The 18,952-nt window shown below is 41.7% G+C and overlaps 1 protein-coding gene across 10 annotated transcripts in view; it reads right to left on the bottom strand.

Moving 5' to 3' along the window:
• The window catches only part of MKNK1 (MAPK interacting serine/threonine kinase 1), a 49,217-nt gene that overhangs the window by 29,727 nt on the left and 538 nt on the right, over nucleotides 1–18,952 (bottom strand). For 5 of the 10 annotated variants that reach the window (XM_037827310.1, XM_037827316.1, XM_037827317.1 and 2 more), the window contains exon 2: nucleotides 10,608–10,789. The exons of 1 other annotated variant lie outside the window; for it this stretch is intronic. Coding sequence is in view for 2 of the 9 variants with exons in the window: in XM_037827315.1 (XP_037683243.1) it covers nucleotides 4,529–4,552 (24 nt within the window). In the remaining 7 variants the exon portion in view is untranslated. Of the gene's footprint in view, nucleotides 1–4,528; nucleotides 4,638–10,607; nucleotides 10,790–16,699; nucleotides 16,721–18,952 lie in introns of those variants that run through there. 4 more of the 10 variants (XM_037827313.1, XM_037827315.1, XM_037827319.1 and 1 more) reach the window with 2 other exon arrangements.

Raw genomic sequence — 18,952 nt, 5'->3', positions numbered from 1 at the left:
CATTCAAACACCCACCCTCACTAAGTTAAGTTAAAACTGACATTTACTGATGATAGTGAACAATTCTATAGAAATAAAACATAGAAGCAGCTCAGGGAGGGGGTACTGGCTACTGGGGCAGCAGGATGAGAAAAAGGGGGTTCTAACCCCCTCCAGCAGTACACCAGGGACCACCGCCCCCCTTGCCCTGTCCTGTGTACAGTCTGGTGACAACCCTCACCCCCATCTAGTTCCTCATCAGCACTGCAAGCCAAGTGCAAAGCAAACAGGTTTGGGTTCCACCTCTTCTCCTCCTTCCCCTGTCCATGCTCTGATGGAGGGCCCAAGGACAAACAAAATAGCCAAGAGACAGGCAGGTAGAGGAGCAGCAAGAGAGCTGGAGGCATTATAATTCAGAGGGGATGCTCGGACATACTTACAACTCTAGCTAGAAAACCCTGTTAGCAGCAATTTATACTTGGTTTTCACCACAGCAGGGCTGAGGGAGCCTCTTGTGGAGGAAGTATACCTTTGAGCACCGCTGCACACTCAATATTAGATTTTATGGCTTCACACACAAAAAGTTAGAGTACCTGGTCTATTCTGCATGGATTTCAATGGAAGAGGGTGCACCAGAAGGTACAAATGATTAAGGCTTTTCTCGGAAACAGGATTTGTTGAAGGAGAGTTGTTTTTGCAACTAGGAAGGAAAAATGTAGGAAGACAGTGAAAAAAAAAACATGCTTAGACTTCCCTGTTTACATGGGGGCTGGACAGAGGGTGTGGGAGAGGTGTCATAATCTTACCAAAGGGTTAATGGCTCCCCATCTGGAGCCTGTCCACATAACACTATTTAATCACAGAGAGCCTACTTGTAGGGTCTGAGGGACCTTAATTCATTTATGCATGCAATCATTTGACAAATGCTTCCTCGGTGTGCAAGGCCTCACAATTAAGCTGGCCCCTGGGTCACCCACTTCCCTTAGTCTAGGAATTCTCAGTTATCAAAACCCAGCTCAAAAGTCTCTCCGCTTTGAAGCTCCCTGATAATTCCAGATGGATTAAGGTAAATGCTTTGGAAATCAATTGGGTGTTATGCAAATATATGGTATTAATGCACAGAACTAGTGTTAGTGCTCCATCTTCTCCTCCCAAGAAACCCTACCAGAAGGTCTGTTAGAGCCCTGATTTTATTTGGCCTTGCACTCATGCCAATGGTCCTTAAGGCCAGTACTGTCTGTAATCATCTGTCTTTCCCACAAGTTTTGTCATAGTGTCAGACACATATTAGCCATCAGAAAATGTGCACTGAAATGAAAATTAGATGAAACAAAGCCAATACTATTAAGTACAGTGCTCGTCACACAACTGCACACACTCAAAGAAATGTGGGTATGCCTTTGTCTGCAGACAACAAAGAGTCAGCCTATTCAGTTCTATGAATTCCCTGACAAACTCCCTCTCAAAAAGAAGCCCGAGGACTTAAAAGGTTTTTAGCTGGAAGTCTGGTCCTTGCTATAGGATTGAGCAATGTGTCTGTTACTTCAGAGGAGGAAGGGAGCACTTCTTTGAAGTTTTCAGACAGACCTCAGCACTTCTGCTGTCTTCAGTCCCTCCCTTCCTCTTGGACAGGGCTCAGCCACCCCCCATTTATATGTACTGGTGGAGGTGGAGCTGTACAGGAAGTACACGGTCACCAGGGAAGGCACACTGGGCTTGGAATCGGAGACCGAAGTAAAGTCCTGGTTCAGATATTACCAGACACAGCACCAATGCTGTTACTTGCCTCTGGAGTCCTAATTCCTAATCTATAAAAGAGGTTTAAAAATAATACCTGCCCTGCCCAGCTCATAGGATTACAGTGAGGACCCAGTGATATACTTAATATAAACATACTTCAAAAAACATATGTGTATGCAAATGCATGTTTACACACACATGAACACACAGCATAGTAGAAAGTCTAGAAGGAAACATGCAAAAATGTGAATATTACAATTTTAAAGAGTGCCCCCTATGTGCCAGGCCTCACTGCTGGGTATTTTACACACAGCATCTCTAATTCTTACAATAAACAGATAAGGTGACTATTTTCGCTATATTTCAGATGAGGAAACTGAGGCTTGAAGGTTAAATAACTTACCAAATGCCAAACATTTAGTTGGTAGTTTAACTAGGATTCACACTGTATGCTGCCCTTTCAAGTCCAGACCATTTCTAATCTATAATATTTTTCTCTGTGTGATGGGGTGATTTTATTTTCTTCTTTATATTTTCCAGTCTTCTCCAAATTATACACAATGACATTTATTATCTTTATAATACGGAAAACAATAAATGCTATTTTAATTTTTATTAAATGCTATTTTCAAAAATAAACACTTCGTAAAAAAAACAAAATAAATGCACTGAGTATACAAGATTGATAGACCCAAGTTTAAATCCTGGATCTCCATCACTGAATGAATTTTGGCAAGTTGCTTAGCTTCTCTGAACATCAGTTTTTTCATATATTAAGTGAGGATAAGAGTAAGGCCTGGGCTGCCTACATAACAAGATTGTAAGGATCAAATAAACTAGATGTGAAAGCACCATGGCTTTATTCATTCAACAAATGCTGAATTTATTGGGCAGCTAATAATTGCCCGCTGCTAGAAAGTGAGGACACAAGAAAAGAAGACACAGTCTCTGCCCTTCAGGAATTTAAATCCACTGGCATGTAAAACAATCTCAACACAGTACAACAAGAGCTGAGACAGGGAAGTAGGAGGTGCTATGGAGCAGAAGAGAGGCATCCAACCTAGTCTGGTAATAGAGGAAGTGACATCTAAGCTGACACCTGAAGGATAAGTAGGAGCTGGCCAGGGAGGGGGCTGGGGAGAGAGTGTTCCAGACAGAACAAGAGCAGGGCTAAGGCCTGAAGGAGAGCAGCAGGGTCAGTTAGTGTCACTGCAAATAGTTCAGGCTGGCTGGAGCACAGAGCAGCTGAAGGGGTGCGAAGGGGAAGATCACAAGCAGTCTCATCATCAGAGTATTATTATCATTACCAATAATAATGTTTCTGTTTCTAGGTATATGCATATCCTGTTTTCTCCATTAAAATAAGAGTACGGGTGCATGCTCTCCTTCCTTTGCAAACCTCTTAGTTAACAAGTACTAGTTGTACTAGAAATGTAGGCAGTGTTAAGGATACAGATCCAAGAATCCCCTGGCTTCTGCACCAGGAGAGGCCCTCAGAGAACTCAAAAGTGGATGAGATGGGGCCGAGGAGCCTCACCCAAAGGGACTACACCACCAACATGCAAGCACCAACACACTGTTCTCCCCCGACGGTCTGCCTAATGGAAGAACTGTGTCATTTCTCCACAAATTCTTTACAAGCCATACTGCCCCACAAGTTACCAGTTCTGTACTCCATACTCTGATAGAGCCTATGGAGAACTCGCCAGCTCTTACATCTTATATGTGATACCAAGAATGATAGTTTTTCTCCCTAAGAACACGACTTTATTGGCTAACTCAGTTCTGCAAACTTAGTTCGGCAAACTCGAGTTCTTTTCCAGGTTTGATTCACTCCTCTCTTCTTCCCAACCTGTAAGTTATTTCCTGCAGCCACAAGAGCTTTCTAGAGAAGGAATAACAGTGACAGCAAGCTGATGAGTATAAGTACCGATTCAGCTGCCTTCTCAGGCATTGGGGCCCCTAGCTGAGGGCCCCCAAACAAATGGAGAGCTTTGACAATAAAAGGAAAATAAGGAAATGAAAGGAAGTGGGATGGACATTCCCAGGGAGGAGGTCAGGACTAAGAAGTGTGAGACAGAGGAGGAGGAAATAAGGAGGGGCCCAGGGAGCCTGACTCCAGAAAATGTACTCATTTGAAGTAGCAGCAGAAGTTATAGTCATACACTTACATGGTGCTCGCTATATGCCAGGCAATGTCCTAATCACTTTACAGCAAATACTACACTTTATATATACTAACTTATTTAATCTTCACAACTCCATGAGGTAGGCATAATTATTATCCATAACATTTGACAAATGAAGAAACTGAAGTACAAAGAGATTAAGTAATTTGCCCACGGTCACACAGCTAGTAAGTGGCAGAGCTGGAACTTAAATCCAGACAGCCTGGCTCAGAATTCAAGTGCTTAACCATTACATTGTATTTAAACATTGATGCTGAAAGGCAGACAGGGATAGCCAGTAAAAATTAGTCAGGTACCAACAAGAATGCTTTTATTTAGAAATCTTAGCATAGAGCTTCCCCAGCTGATGTGCTATGAATGAGACAGTGATTTCCTCATCAGCTCTCTAGTCCCTGGGCCTCCTGTTTACTCAAGAGTGCTGAACAATGTCATTTTCTACATGAGCTACAATGTCAAAAAGGTTGGGCAGTACTGCTTTAGCTTACATAAACACAAAGGCAGTATCGTCACATCCTCATTATTACATTACTCTAAAATCTAACTTAATCAGAAGTCTCTTCTTGCTCTGGGATATTATGGTATTTTGTGTTTTGTCATATTATGAAAGATGAGCTACAAACCGAAGTCAATCCAAGGTATTTCATGGCAGTTCTGGTATCTGGTACAAGGCTACATTCTCCTTCTGCCTCACCCTTGTGTTGGTTGATCTGGTTTCTGATGGTATGATCACTATGTAGGAGACAAGGGGACAAGGTCAAACAGAAGCTAGCCAAATTTAACACGATGGATGAAAGGAGCCAACTATGAAATCACTTCCATCAAAGGATGATCTGCCTGTAAAGGTGATGACAAGGAACGAAGGTATTTCATAGGGCTTCCCCAAGAGTCTCGGTGTAGTAAGGCTGGTCAGCTTTGTGAAGGCTGCAGTGTCCACTTGACAGCAGTGGAAGCTGGCAGTCTGAGGCCTGCAGGGTGCCCACAGGGTGGTGATCCACAGCAGGTCTCCAGCTGAACAGGGCTGGGACAGTAAGGTTCCCAGAGGCCATGGGTCTAGACCTCAGGTCCAACTTCTTCTTCTATCCTTGTTCTGGGTGCATGAGCAGCTTTTAGAGGTGTCTCTGCGTCTCCTGGGGATTCTCCAATCCTGGCTTGAAAGAGAATGTCCTATGCAGAAGACTAGTCCTTACAAATTGATAATTGTTTGACTTGGGTGATACATACATGGAAGTTCATTATACTATTCTTTATACTTCATTATGGAAAATGAAAAATATATATGTTTTCAAGTTTTACAAATACTTTAAAAAATGAAAGAAAAAGCTGCTATTTCTCAAGACATTCCATTTCTAAAATAAATGAATAAACTAAGCATCAGGCTTGGACACTGGCTAGTCTCTGTGTATTTGGTCAGGTCAGCCTCCCTGAGGGACACCAGCTATACAAGTCTCTGAGTTTCTATCTGGGATGATGGAAAAGTTTTGGTAATGGATGGTGGTGATAGTACTACAACATTATGAATGTAATTAACAGCACTGAATTATATTTGATTGTGGTTAAAAGGGGAAATTTTAAGTTGTATATGTGTTGCTAGAATAAAAATAAAATAAAATAAAATCCTTAGAACTGCACAACAGAAACAATGAGCCCTAAGTTAAACCACAGACTATAGTTAACAGCACAATTATAAAAAATGCGCTTTCATCAGTTGTAACATATATACCACACCAATGCAAGGTGTTAATAATAGGGTGGTACATGGAAACCCTGTGTTTTATGCATGAGTTTTCTGTAAACCCATAACTGCTCTAATAAAAAAAAAATAAAGCAAGTTTCTGGTCCTGTCAAATCTAAGGAGCCCCCACTAAAACCGTGCTCACAGTGATAGTCTCCTGAAAGCCCTTTCAGCTAGAACCATATTTTCCTGCATGTGGGGGCAACCTGTCTCCAAATGAAGAAAGGGGCATCACCTCTTAATTTTTGAAATGATACACAATAGACGTTTAAACCATTCAAAATAGTAACATGAAAAGCACAAAGGGAATGCTCTTAAATCCTGAAGTCAAGGTAAGAAGGTGCAATGAAGCAAACATCCCTGGATCTTGCTTCTGTGGCTCAGCAGGCTTTAGGCAACGTTTCAGAGCAAGTGGCTAGAGGAAAGAAGCTTGCTGTGCCAATATCTGTTCCAGGTTGTTGCAGAGTGGACTTCTGACATAGGCAGTGCTGGCCTAGGCCCAACACTAAAAAAAATGACTCGGGATCAGGGATCAATCACAGTACTGATTCTGGGTTGGCTGAATGGCAGGTCTGGGGCAATCCTCCAGATGGAATCAAAAGCCCCTGCGACCAGCCAAGGGGACGCTTCTAATAAAAATTCAAGATAGTAATGATGTATGGAGCAACACAAAAATGGGCCAGCAGAGATGGTTCCGTTTCCAGACATCTCCAAGAATGCTACTGTTGAGTGGGGCTGTGGCTGGGGAGGAATAAAAAACCTACAGAGTGAGGAGGGAGACAGAACCAATGCTGTGGTCCTCAGAGCAACAGTGGGCCAATTCAGCTGAGATCCCAGCTTCAGTCTCTTTGGATCACAAAGCAAGACAACCACGACTTTGGAAACCTCCCTTCCAGTTGATGAGACTAGGCTAGCAAGGAATCTTCCAGAGATGGGGGCTCCAGCATGAATAGCAAAAAACTATGTATAAGAGCAGAGGTCTGTTCCCTCCCCAAACATGTGCCCACAATCCTAAGGAGAGAGATTCAGGCTGAGATAACTGGTGGGCAGGGAGGAAGCTCAGTTCCTTATCCAGGACTTACCTGTTTAAGAAATATTTTGGAAGCCTGAGAGAGAATTCCTGAGATGTGGTCATGACACCCTGGAAGACTTAATGAAAATGAACGAGACTCATACCCTGCCCTCGAGAAGTTTATGATCTAGCATAGAGGCTAATATAATTACACACAAAGTAGAGTGATAATTGTCATAAAATGGGTCAAACAAATCTCTATGGAAACTTGGAGAAAGGAAAGATACATTTTAGCTCAGGACATCTTAGAAAGCTTCATGAATGCAGTAGATAGGATTTCCCCAGACCAAAGACAGAAATGGGGAGAAGGAATTGCAGGTGAAAGGAATGACAAGAGTAAAGATGGAGGGATAAAAGGAAGAGTGTGCTTAATAGCAAGTAGGAGTAAAGGACTGGATCTGTGTGAGGAGTATGGTGTATAAAGCTGAAAAAGGCAGGCTGAGGTCAGGTCACCCAAGCTTATTAACATGACCTACAAGGCCCTCCAACACCTGCTCCCTGCCTACTTTCCATACTCAACAATCAACACTCCCCGCCTATAACCTACTACTTCAGAAACTCAGAACCTCTCACAGAACTCTTCAGACACTACATTATTGCCTTTGATTTGAACACTCATCTCGTCTCACCTGCCTACCTTTTACTAGACCTTTAACTTTCCGATTAGGCCTCACCTCCTTCAGGAAGCCTTCTTTACCCCACCACTGCTTCCAAGTCCAACTGCGTTCGTGCTCCCTCCCGTAACCTTATGCATATTCCATTACTAACACCTATGATTACCTAAATTACATGCTGATTTCCCTCACTAGACTTGTTAAGGAAGGGAATTACATCCTCTTCATCTCTAAATCCCCAGTGCTTAGCTAGCAAATGGAGAGCTCTGACAATAAAAGGAAACTGAGGAAATGAAAGGAAGCAGGATGGACATTCCTAGGGAGGAGGCCAGGACTAAGCAGTGTGAGACGGAGGAGGAGAAAATAAGGAGGGGCCCAGAGAGCTTGACTCCAGAAAATGTACTCATTTGAAGTAGTGGCAGAAGTTATAGTACACATACACGTACACAGTGCTCGCTATATGCCAGGCAATGTTCTAAGCACTTTACAACAAATACTGTACTTTATATATACTAACTTATTTAATCTTCACAACTCCATGAGGTAGGTATAATTATTATCCACATTTGACAGACGTGGATAATAATTGACAGAACAGAGTAGGTATTCACTGAATGCCTGTAAAGGAATGAATTAACATCTGGGAGGGGAAGGCTTAAATGCCAGACTAATTAATTTGTACTTATCCTATATGCCAGTGGCTATCAAACTTCTTGGTCTCAGGACCCTTTTATAGTCTTAAAAATTACCATGGACCCCAAAGAGCTTTTGTTTATGTGTTTTAAATCTATCAATATTTACTGTTAAAATTAAAACTGAGAAATTAAAAAATTTTCATTTATCAATTCACTTAAAAATGACAATAACCTCATTACATGTTAATATATTATAATATATTATATAATATATAATATATATTAATATAGTAATGTAATATAATAACTATTTTCCAAAACCAAAAAAAATTTAGTGAGGAGAAGAGTAGCACTGTTTTAACATTTTTGCAAATTTCTTTAGTGTTTGACTTAAAAGAAGACAGCTAGATTTTCTTATCTGCTTCTGAATTCAATCTGTTCCAATACGTTGTTTTAGTCCAAGTACATAAAGAAAATCAGGACAACATGGATATGGAGTTAGTAAAAGGAATAGTATTTTAATAGCCTTCTTGGATAATTGCGGATATTTTTCTCTGCTATACCACCAAAGCTCAACAAGAGGTAATTTCTGACAGGTTTATAGCAATATGGAATCTGAATTCATACCAGTGAACATTTTGAACTCTGTTACATTAAAATCCATTGGTCTATCTTATACTTTGAATGGATCTTTTACCTGTGTCTGATTTTATAATATCACACACAGTTATATTAGTTATATGGAAAATACAGGATCATTAGTTACGGATATCTTCCAAATGTTGGCACATTTCATTAAAAAATATTGACGATTGATTTTGGTAATGAATGTACAACTACGTAATGGTACTGTGAACAATCAAATGTACGATTTGTTTTGTATGACTGCGTGGTATGTGAGTATATCTCAATAAAATGAATAAAAAAAACATATTGAAAAATCACATTCATTTATATCACCACTGATCTCATCAGAAAAGTCTTTAAGTATTAGGAAGCTATCAGGCACATAGTGGTGGATGTAAGTATTCCAAAATCCTAATTTTTGCTTGAAAGCTCAAATTTCATCATTGCTAACAAGTGTCAGTTGTTTCCTTTGAAGTAATAGGCTTAATTCCTTCATTTTTGAGAAAATGTTTGCTGAATATATAAGTATGAATAACCACAGTTTATGCCAGTCATCCTTTCAAATGAAAATGAAAATAGCAACTAGTTCAGTTTGCAATTCAAACAATCACACAAGTGTTTTTCCTTGAGACAGCCACTCTACTTAGGTCTGCAGCAGAAGAGCTTTATGTGCACTTCATTTTGTTACACAGAATATTAAAAAGGGTTGAGATTTAATGAAATTAATAAGTTTTATTACTTCAACAAGGACATTCTTGAGTGAAAATGGCATAAAAAAGAAAAAAACAAGACAAAACTGAGTGCACAGAAGTGAAGACACAATGACTACTGGTACAGTTCAGTGCCAATGCCTCAATTCCTGCTAAGGCACCAGAAGTTTTACCTGCTCTTGTTTTGCAACATCAAATAACATCTTCATACTATTACCTTGCAGATATATAGTGACCTTGCAGATCCCCTGAAAGGGCTGCAGGGATTCCCAAGGTCTGCACACCACGCAAGTGAACCAGGCTATAGGCAACGACTGTGACACGCCTGGAGCTGCACTTTAGGGCCATTAATCTGGCTGTGAGTGCTGGACACACTGGAGGCTGGAGACAGACTGAAGGGCTGAGTGAGGAGATGGAGCTACAGAGGCAGAACTGCTCCTAGTCCTCCCAAGCCACTAGAGATGGCAGAGGAGTCAAAGTCCACCATCCTCCTTAAAGTAAGGGACAGTATTTCCTCTACTGCCCCACTACCTAGTACGGATCCAGACACAGAAGGAGACCTCAATATAGGTTTATGAAACATATATTTATCAACAAAAGTCCGGTAACCATAAGAATAGAGGTGCCAACAAAGAAGGAAGGATTCAGGAAAAAAGAGCAGGTTTGGTAGTGGGGAGCAGGTGATGACAGCAGTGCCACTAGGAAGCTACAGATGGATAGGAGTGACACGCAGCAGCAAAAGAGGGTGAAAACTTACAGATTAGGCTAAAACCACTCTTGCCCAGCTCTCATCTGACCAAATCTACAAATGAGGCGAAATTTATAACCTGCCAGGCTATGACTGAACCTCAGGTTAGAGCGTAACACAGAATACTCCAAAATGTTGTCATATATGTTACAAGTTAAAAAAAAAAAAAAACAAAAAAACTGAAAAGATATATTCCAAACTATTAACAGTGGTTACCTCTGCAGAATGAGATTGAGCAGGTGTGAGAATTTCACTTTTTACACTTCTGTCACATTTGATTTTTTGTTACAATTCAATTGTTTAATTTGTATTTAAAAGTAAATAAACATATTTTACTTACTGCATAGTTTTTCTTATAATCCTTTCTGTAATTTATTTCTTATAGAAATGTACTCCTCCCTGCTGTCCTAGATATGCCAGGCAGCCCAGATAAACCTAGCTGAAGACTGAAAACCATTATCTGCTTACACCATCTCTGACCCATCCCTTCCTCTGGAAACAGCAGATAATTTCAACTTGAAGTAATCTAAAAGGATATGTAAATTGTACATCCAATCTTACCTATAGGTTTGCCCAACTTCTGAGAAGTGAACCCTCTGTAAACTTGAAATTCCAAAAGAAATAATGCTCCAGTCCAAAGGGATAGTGTCTTCCAGCTACAGGAAGTGTCTCAATGGCCTCTGTATGTAGCAAACATTCTTCAGTTCCATCTGTTTCTGCTTCACCATGTCTGGCACAAAAATCTTCAAAGCAGCAGAAATAGGAAAGATATCAAAATGCTGACTTCTTTAAGAGGACCAGAGAAGATAAAGCTCAGCTTAAGTGTTCCCCAAACCTATGTGTTACACCAGTAAGTACATACACACAAGGCAATCACAGATGCTCCCAGTCTTTACAATCAGCCATTTCAGTTTTTGAGAAAATGACTTAAGAAGCATCTGAGTTTTAAGATTCTGTTCTGTTTGCAAGACTCCAGACCTAAAAAGCTGAAACTGAACCTGGATGACAGAGATGGACAACTCTGTTTGCTCTGTGGAGTCTAAAGCAGACGGCAAAAGCTGACACTTCTCTGCTGCCCACTTCTTTTAGAGATGAACGAGTTCTGGCTTCATCTCTTAGTGGCCAGGTCCAAGCCTCACAGGCAAGAAGTAACATAGTCAGAAGGATAAAAAGTAGATGCTGAGAGCAGCAGGTGGCATGGATGCGAACAGGATTTTATGTCAAATGCATAGTGACTGCTAGTTTTCAGTCTGCTGACTTCATTTTCTGAATGTCCACTGCTGTTTTTAATCCTGTAGCTGCAGCTATCACGTGTCAAAGTTGCTTTGTCAACTTCTTCTCTATGAAATAAATATGTACTTCCCATTTTTCCAGTGGAAAAGCTCTGAACATGCAGCTTAAATCTGCCTTGTGCCAAAATTTCTAAAGGATTTCTAACTGGAGGCTGATGTGTTTCACCATTACCTCAAACCACATGACCCAAATTGGACTTGTCCTCAGTCCCCACCCACTGCTGCCTTCCTCCTGATTTCTCTCTTCTCTATCAGATTGCATCATCCTGCTAGTCACCCACCACAGAATCCTTAAATCATGCAAATGTCACTTTCTCCTCCAGCCTCATAAGCACCATGTGTTCACACTGTCACAGTTTTCATGCTGTTCCCTTAGTCTGGTATGTAGCTCCTTGAAAAACAACTCCTATTTATCTTTCAAGGTCCATCACAAATGATTTCCTGCATGAAGTGGTCACCCAATTTTTTTCTTACTTCATCCAGCATTTAATCAAACCCACACTATACCATTATAAACACTTACAGCTAGATGTACACAGGCATATGTGGCTCTCCCACTAAGCCATAAGTTCCCCAAATGCAGGGATTACCTTTGTATTTCCAACATCTAACATACTATATGGCACAGAAAAGGGCTCTGATAAATATCTGAATGAATTACTTCATCCAAAAAATATCTCTTTATTGTTCAATGGAGATTAGGATATGGGATAGTCCTTCTTGCTGTGCTTTTTTACTCCCAAACAGATCTCTGCAGCCCAGTGAAACTATTTCCAGGACCCAAAGAAGTTCAGGTTACACTCCCTCTCCTTCCTGCTACCACAACACATCCAGGGACAGCCGTGAATACCTCTGAACTTTAATTCTTTGCCTTTAGTTTAAACCCTATTTAGTTCCTTCTTGTTGCCTATAGTAGGGGTTGGCAAATTTTTTTTCTGTAAAGGCCCAGTTAGCATAAATATTTTAGGCTTTCCTCGTCATGTGGTTTCTGTTGCAATGACTCAGTTCTGTCTTTGCAGAGTGAATCCAGTCACAGACAATAATATATAAACTAATGATTATAGTTAAATTCCAACAAAACTTTATGGATATTGAAATTTGAATTTCACATAATTTTCACATCACAAAATATTAATCTTCTTTTGATTTTTTTTTCCCAACCATTTAAAAATGTAAAAAAGCATTCTTAGCTTGCAGGCTATACGAAAACAGGTGGCAAGCTGGATATGGCCTCTGGCCTACAATAAGAAAAACCTCAGTATTCCTTTATGGACTCTGTACTTTCTACAGAGTATTATTCTGCCACTTGGAACCACTCTAGAGCTGGGAAGGTAGAAAGTGCATCGCTTTCAAGCTCTCAAGGCCTAGATTCAGATTCTGGCTATACTATCTACCAGCAAGGGAGCATTGGACATAATAATGTTTCAGTGTCATCATTTATAAAATGGGGGCAGTAACACCTACATCACAGGTTGCTGTGAGAACAGAATAAGATAATATACATATATAAAAAGCTCATGGCAAAATGCCTGGCACATGGCAGGCACTCAATAATTGGTAGCTGTTACTTTAACTTGGCTACAGCTTCCCCAGATCAGCTGTGGCTGTGGACAGCAACCCAGCCACTGTTTAAAGGACAGCTGGGCAGCAGGAAGAAATAAACTAATAGAAAGGAGGTTTTCAAGATACATGACCTAGGATTCTAAGTGCCTGGTTAGCCCTGACTACTTCTGGCACCACCCCAAATTCCTTGGGCCTCTTGTCCTCCTCAGCAAAAACTCCCGACTTTCATACTGCCTGAAACAACTTAGCATTCCTTACCAAATACCAAAATGGGCCCTGGATCCCTGTCTTCATCCCTGCACCTCTTCCCACATGGGATGGCCTGCAGCTGGGTCTTATACAGACTGAGCGCAGCCCAATTCTCCCTCAATTCTTAATGAATTTCCCATTGTGCGGAGGATGAAATTTCTCAAGCCCAAGAACTAGACTTTCTATAGAAGTTTTAGAGGCAAACAACCAAGTATTCAAACAAGGGATCTACCATGTTGTTTTCAAGACAGAAAATATCAACGGGGGACAGATAAGACTAAGGCTGTGGCATCACTGTCCTTGGTCCAAAAAGCCAGGTCTGGGCCTACTTCCTTGCCCGAAAACCTCTAACAGGTGTCCACTGCCTCAGGAATAACCTAGCCCCTGTGCGGACACTCAGGGCCTCCATAATCTTATGCCAGAACACGCCTCCTGTGCTATATTTTACCACTCCTCTACAAAAGCCTTAACCTGCTTTTTTTAGTCATCTTATTACTCTACACTATTTCCCACATTTGTGCATAATTCAGTCACAATACCTGTAACACTGTATTGCCATCTCCCTCTAGACAGTAAGCTAAGACCAGGGCAGAGACTACACTTAATTCATCTTTGGATCCCCAACACCTGGCACAGGGCCTGCTCAAATGTTTATAGAATGAATGAAGACACCTGAAGTTATTCTTCCCTTAAATTGTTTTACTTGGACTCTTATGAGAGGACTGAGTACAGTCTGGGTCACTGCCAGGGAGCAGGAAAAAAAAAAAAAAAAAAAAAAAAAAAAAAGAAGCGTGGCCAATGTGATCCAAGCAGTGGAAAACAGGTTTTAAGAGTGAGGTGAAAGAAACCATGGCTGTTTAGCCTAGGGGAGAGAAGATGAGGCCTACTTGATTCTGGCTTTAAGTACACAAAAGATTATCCTGAGAAAATCTTCCTTTATCATCAGAAGGAACTTTTCCATATTCATGGAAAACAAAACAAGAAATGGCTTAGGTTAAGGCCAGGGGGCTGTTTAAGCTGGAGAGAAAGAAGAACCAAATTAGGCACCACTTGTCCAGAGATGCTACTGTACTTTTTGCAAGTGAATTGGAGGGGTCTTGCTTAGCACTACTGGTGGTGGTTGTGCAAAGGGTCATAGACACGCTGCTCTGTTCCTGTTCACTGTGGAGAGATGTGGTTAAAAAACACAAGTAAGGTTTCCTAATGAGCCACTTTTTGTTGATCCTTTTCCTACAGACACTTGCTGTTACATGACGCTTCACAACCCTGTGAAATGGAAACAAAAGCCTGGTAATTCAGTGTCTTGATAGGGCAATGGAAAGAGAGAGAGCAGAGAGTAAGCCAGTGAGGAAAAAATCCCCAATAAATATACTTTCCAAATAACAATACCTAACTGGGCATTAATCATGATTGCTAATATTATAACCATTAAAGCTAACATCCAATGAGCACCTACTTACCTCATAGGTACTGTGATAAGTGTTTAATGGAAGTTATCTTAATCCTCATAACAACCCTATGAGGTAGGTAATATTCATATTCCCATTTTACAAATGAGGAAATTGAGACTCAAGGAGGTTAAATAACTTGCCCAAGTCACACAGTTAGCAAGTGGCAGAGTTAGGACTCAAACCCAGGCAGTCCGACTCCGGAGCATACACACCACTCAGCTGTCTCCCTATAAGAAGGATGAGAAGACTTGAATTTAAACCCTAGTCTCTCTGAATCCAGGTTCATATTTTCAGCCACTTCCCTATACTGTCCCAAATCAGCAATATATGGCATTAGCAAGAGAAGACACCTCAGAAGTGAACCAAAATGCCTCCTATATTACAGAGAAAGAACCTGAGATTGAAGACTTGCAGACGATAATGAGCAGAACCAGGCTTTGAAGTCCAGCCTCTTGACTCTGCTTCCTTCATTAGATTCCTGTTGAATTTTGAGGGTTAGTAAATGAATGGACCGTATGTGCCAAATGGGCTACCTCCCCAGACAGACAGTTGCATAATGAATTGCCAATCTTGCATTAGAACCTGTGCCTGAAATACAAGGGTGCCAGCAGCCTCTGTCAGGTGACTCTAAGATTCTGCTAGCTATGAAGGCAATGTGACTTATGGCGCTGCAGGAGCTGCTAAAATGCTCAATCAAGCAGACCTAGACCAGGCAGCTTCCACGTTAAGCAAGTGGTTCACAGTTTAAGCTGGAATTGGACTATTCCAGCAGCCTCCTCATTGATGTTCTCATTCTAAGACCTTCTCTGCTCCAATCTAGCCTCCATCCTGCAGCCAGAGTAAACACAGTCCTAGTCACGAAATCTGAAGCCTTGCAGCATAAGGGAAGGAATATGGGTCTTTCAAGCTGAGATTCCTAGGTTTGAACCAAGCTCTGCTGCTTACTAGCTGCATGGCCTTGGGCAACCCACATTAATCTTTCTGAGGTTTTGTTTCTTCCTCTTTAAATTGGGGGTAAATATCCCTATATTACAGGATAGCGTGAATTAAATAAATTATAGTGTGTAAAGCATCTAGCATATTGCAAGCCACAAAACAAAGCAGATACTCAATAAATGGTAGTGTTCTCCCCACAACTCTATGTTTTGGCCACAATCCACCATTTCAGTTTTTCTCCCCCCTCACCAATGCCACTCTCCCTCTCTTTCTTCCAACACACACACTCACATCCACACACATACACACACTTCCCCCCACCCCCCCACCCCCAAACCCCCGCCGTGCATTTCCACCTCTGGACCATTGCTCAAGTTGTTGCTTCTCTGAGGAATGCACTCCCTTCAAGGCCCAGCATAAATTCTCCACCTCAGGAATCTTTCTCCAGCCCCCTTTGGTCATGCTGAGAGTGACTTCTTCTCCATACTCCCCCTTGGTTTACATCCCTTACTATATTTACCACAGCCTAATTTCAATTATTCATGTACTTATTTATCTTCCCAACCGCACTGGAGGGAGAAGGCTCTGAGAAGACACTTACTTATGGGGTAGAGCAGGAAATGTTTTGTTTTCCTCTATGTATAGTCCTCAATACTGGAGTCTTGTACATAGCAAGAGCTCAATATGTGTTTATTGAATTGAGTTGTTCCATTCTTGACTGGGAATTTTACAGAAAGATTTTGGTCTGAGTTTATTCTAAAACTATGCATTTACTGCCTTGACTTGACAAACGTGCTATTTTTGAGGTATATTAATATTCCTAAACTAAAACCCACTAGAACTCATTCCTTTAACCATTCTTTCAATACACTTCCAGGGACATCCCTCTAACATGTAGTCAGACATCACGGAGAGTATGTCTCTCACTCAAGGAGGTAGGGTAAGATCTAGAAGCAAGCTCTTTGGAGAAGGATTCCACAGCACTGGTTAGGAGATAACTGCCATTAAAACTAATACTGAAAACCAGTGTTTTAGAATCAGAAAATATTTTAAGATGGTACATATAAAGCACTTAAAGCTGTCTGACACATAGTAAGTGCTCAATAAATGTTAGATATTAACAAAGTAGTAGACTAGAAAAAACAGAATCAGGACACTTTACCTCTGTATTAACTTGCACAATCTTGATCAAGTCCTTTCCCCTCTCTTAGCCTTTCCCCATCTGTAAAATCAAAGAGGTAGAACCAGCTGGTTCTCAAGCCCCTTACAACTTCAACAGTTTATATATCTAAGATCAACAACGACCCTTCCATTCTATTTGCTGAGGCCGTTGGCAAGGAAAAATGTGAATTTGTAGCTGCTGGTCTCCAGATGGAAGCCACCACTGCTTCCCAAGGCCAAGGGCAGAGGAACTGATTAGTAAACCACCTGTGAGCTTTCCCCTGGGCCAAAAATATCATACCTAGTGCACCTCCCTGAACAGAGTAGCACCTCCCCACCCATCCCAACAAAGCTCATAGCAAAGGCACCATAGGAGCCCGAAAACAATAGCAACAAAGAGGAATCCTGCACTTTCTTGTCTTTGATGTCTATACGTAGGATATCATCAATCTAAACTACGGCCCTCTTTAGGCATAGAGAGAAGGAAAAACACAAAGCCTTACTCTGAATGTGACCAGCTCATAAAACAACGATTAAAGCAAGTAAATAAAAAATCTTACTGACTCATTCAACCACAAACAATGCAGAGGCCTACTATGTGCCAGCCCTGTGTCAGGCAGAGGAGGGATCAAACAGACATGGTCCCTTCCACCAACGCACTCCGAGTCCATATAAATAAGGTGACATACTCCAAGGCAGACTGTGATCAGAGCTATAGTCAAGGTTCAGCCTCTGCTACAGAAGATTGGAGGGGAAGAACTAACCCAGCAGGGGTCAGAGAAGCTTCATCAAGGAGGTCAACATGAGACATGGGCCTTGAAAAATAAGGAGGAGAAGAGAACTCCAGGAAGAGGGAAAACAAGCAAACGTTGGCAGGGATATTTGAGGAAAAAGACTTTTATTTTTGACTGGGGCACAGGGTGCAAGTTTGGGAAAACAAAGGGGAAAAAGACAGGAGAGAGGTTTGGGAACAGATTACAGAGGGACTTGCCTGTGAGGTTAAGAAGTCTAAACTCTACTTAATGAGCAATGAGGCCTGCCAAGGTACTGAGCAGAAATATTCAGGGATATAACATGATCAGAACAGGATCTCAGGAAGATCACATGGGCCCCTATGAAGACGACAGAAAAGGAACCAAGTTACTGTGGGACCACATAACAGGACACCACGTGTACTTCCTAAGCACACGTGAGAATCCAGCAAGTCCTGTTCACAGAGCTTCTCTCTCCCATAGTTCTGCTTCATGCAATCCGAGTTTAAGAGGTGCTCACTTGCCAGGCTTTCTGATTGGCAAAATCTGCTAAAGCACTAGAGTAACAGGCTTCCCAAAGTCAAGAACCCTACCAACCCTCTGGATCACAGAAAGAGAAGAGCAGACTGGAGAAGTTGGGGCAGTGGGCATCAAAGTCTCTAGCTGGCACAGTTCCATATAAAAACCCAAACCCTGGGTTTCCTCTGTACATCACTTCCAGTCCAGCCCTTCTCAGAGAGGCTATAGCTAAGGGTAATGGAGCAGAAAGCACCTGGCTGGTGGCTGAGGATCCAGTGAGACTTACACCAACTGCTCAGCATGGTGCCTGGCACACAGTGGTCAATAAGCCTTGAGTTCCTTTCCCTTCCTATAAGTCCCACTCAGGATTCAAGGCCCAGGGCATGTCAACAACTCTCCCAAGGCCTCTCTAACATACCCAGTCCAAAGTGACCCACCAGTTCCTGGAAATGAGCCACCACATATTAAGAACCCATTATGTGACAGGCACCACAGTTTAACTGATTTACTTAAATCTGCGTATTTCTGCTCAAAACCTTGGTGGACCTCATTGCTCATTATGTCAAGTTCGGACTCCTTAACCTCATAGACATGTTCCTCTGTAATCTGTTTCCAAATCTCTCTCGTGCCCCATTTCCCTTTGTTTTCCCAAACTTGCACCCTGTGCCCCAGTCAAAAATAAAAGTCTTTGCTCCTCAAACATCCCTGCATGTTCCTGTCCCAACCTTTACTATTCAACCTTCAGAGAAACTGTGAACTGAAGCTCCACGAGACACACACCTAGGAAGTGGCAGAGGTGAGATCTGCACCCAGGACTGCCTGACCCTTCAACACTTGATTCCAGCACCTCCAAGGACACTTGATTCCTGTCACCAGTGCTGGCTTTGGATTTGCCATTGACCATCTGACAGGTGGCCTGGAAAATTTCTGAGGACAGAGACTGAAACTCAAGCTATTACCTCTTCCCACTGTCCAGCCACTCG

This window comes from Choloepus didactylus, chromosome 2 (assembly GCF_015220235.1).
Source record: "Choloepus didactylus isolate mChoDid1 chromosome 2, mChoDid1.pri, whole genome shotgun sequence".
In the NCBI taxonomy this organism is placed as follows: domain Eukaryota; kingdom Metazoa; phylum Chordata; class Mammalia; order Pilosa; family Megalonychidae; genus Choloepus; species Choloepus didactylus.
This window is presented reverse-complemented; position numbering and strand designations above follow the sequence as displayed.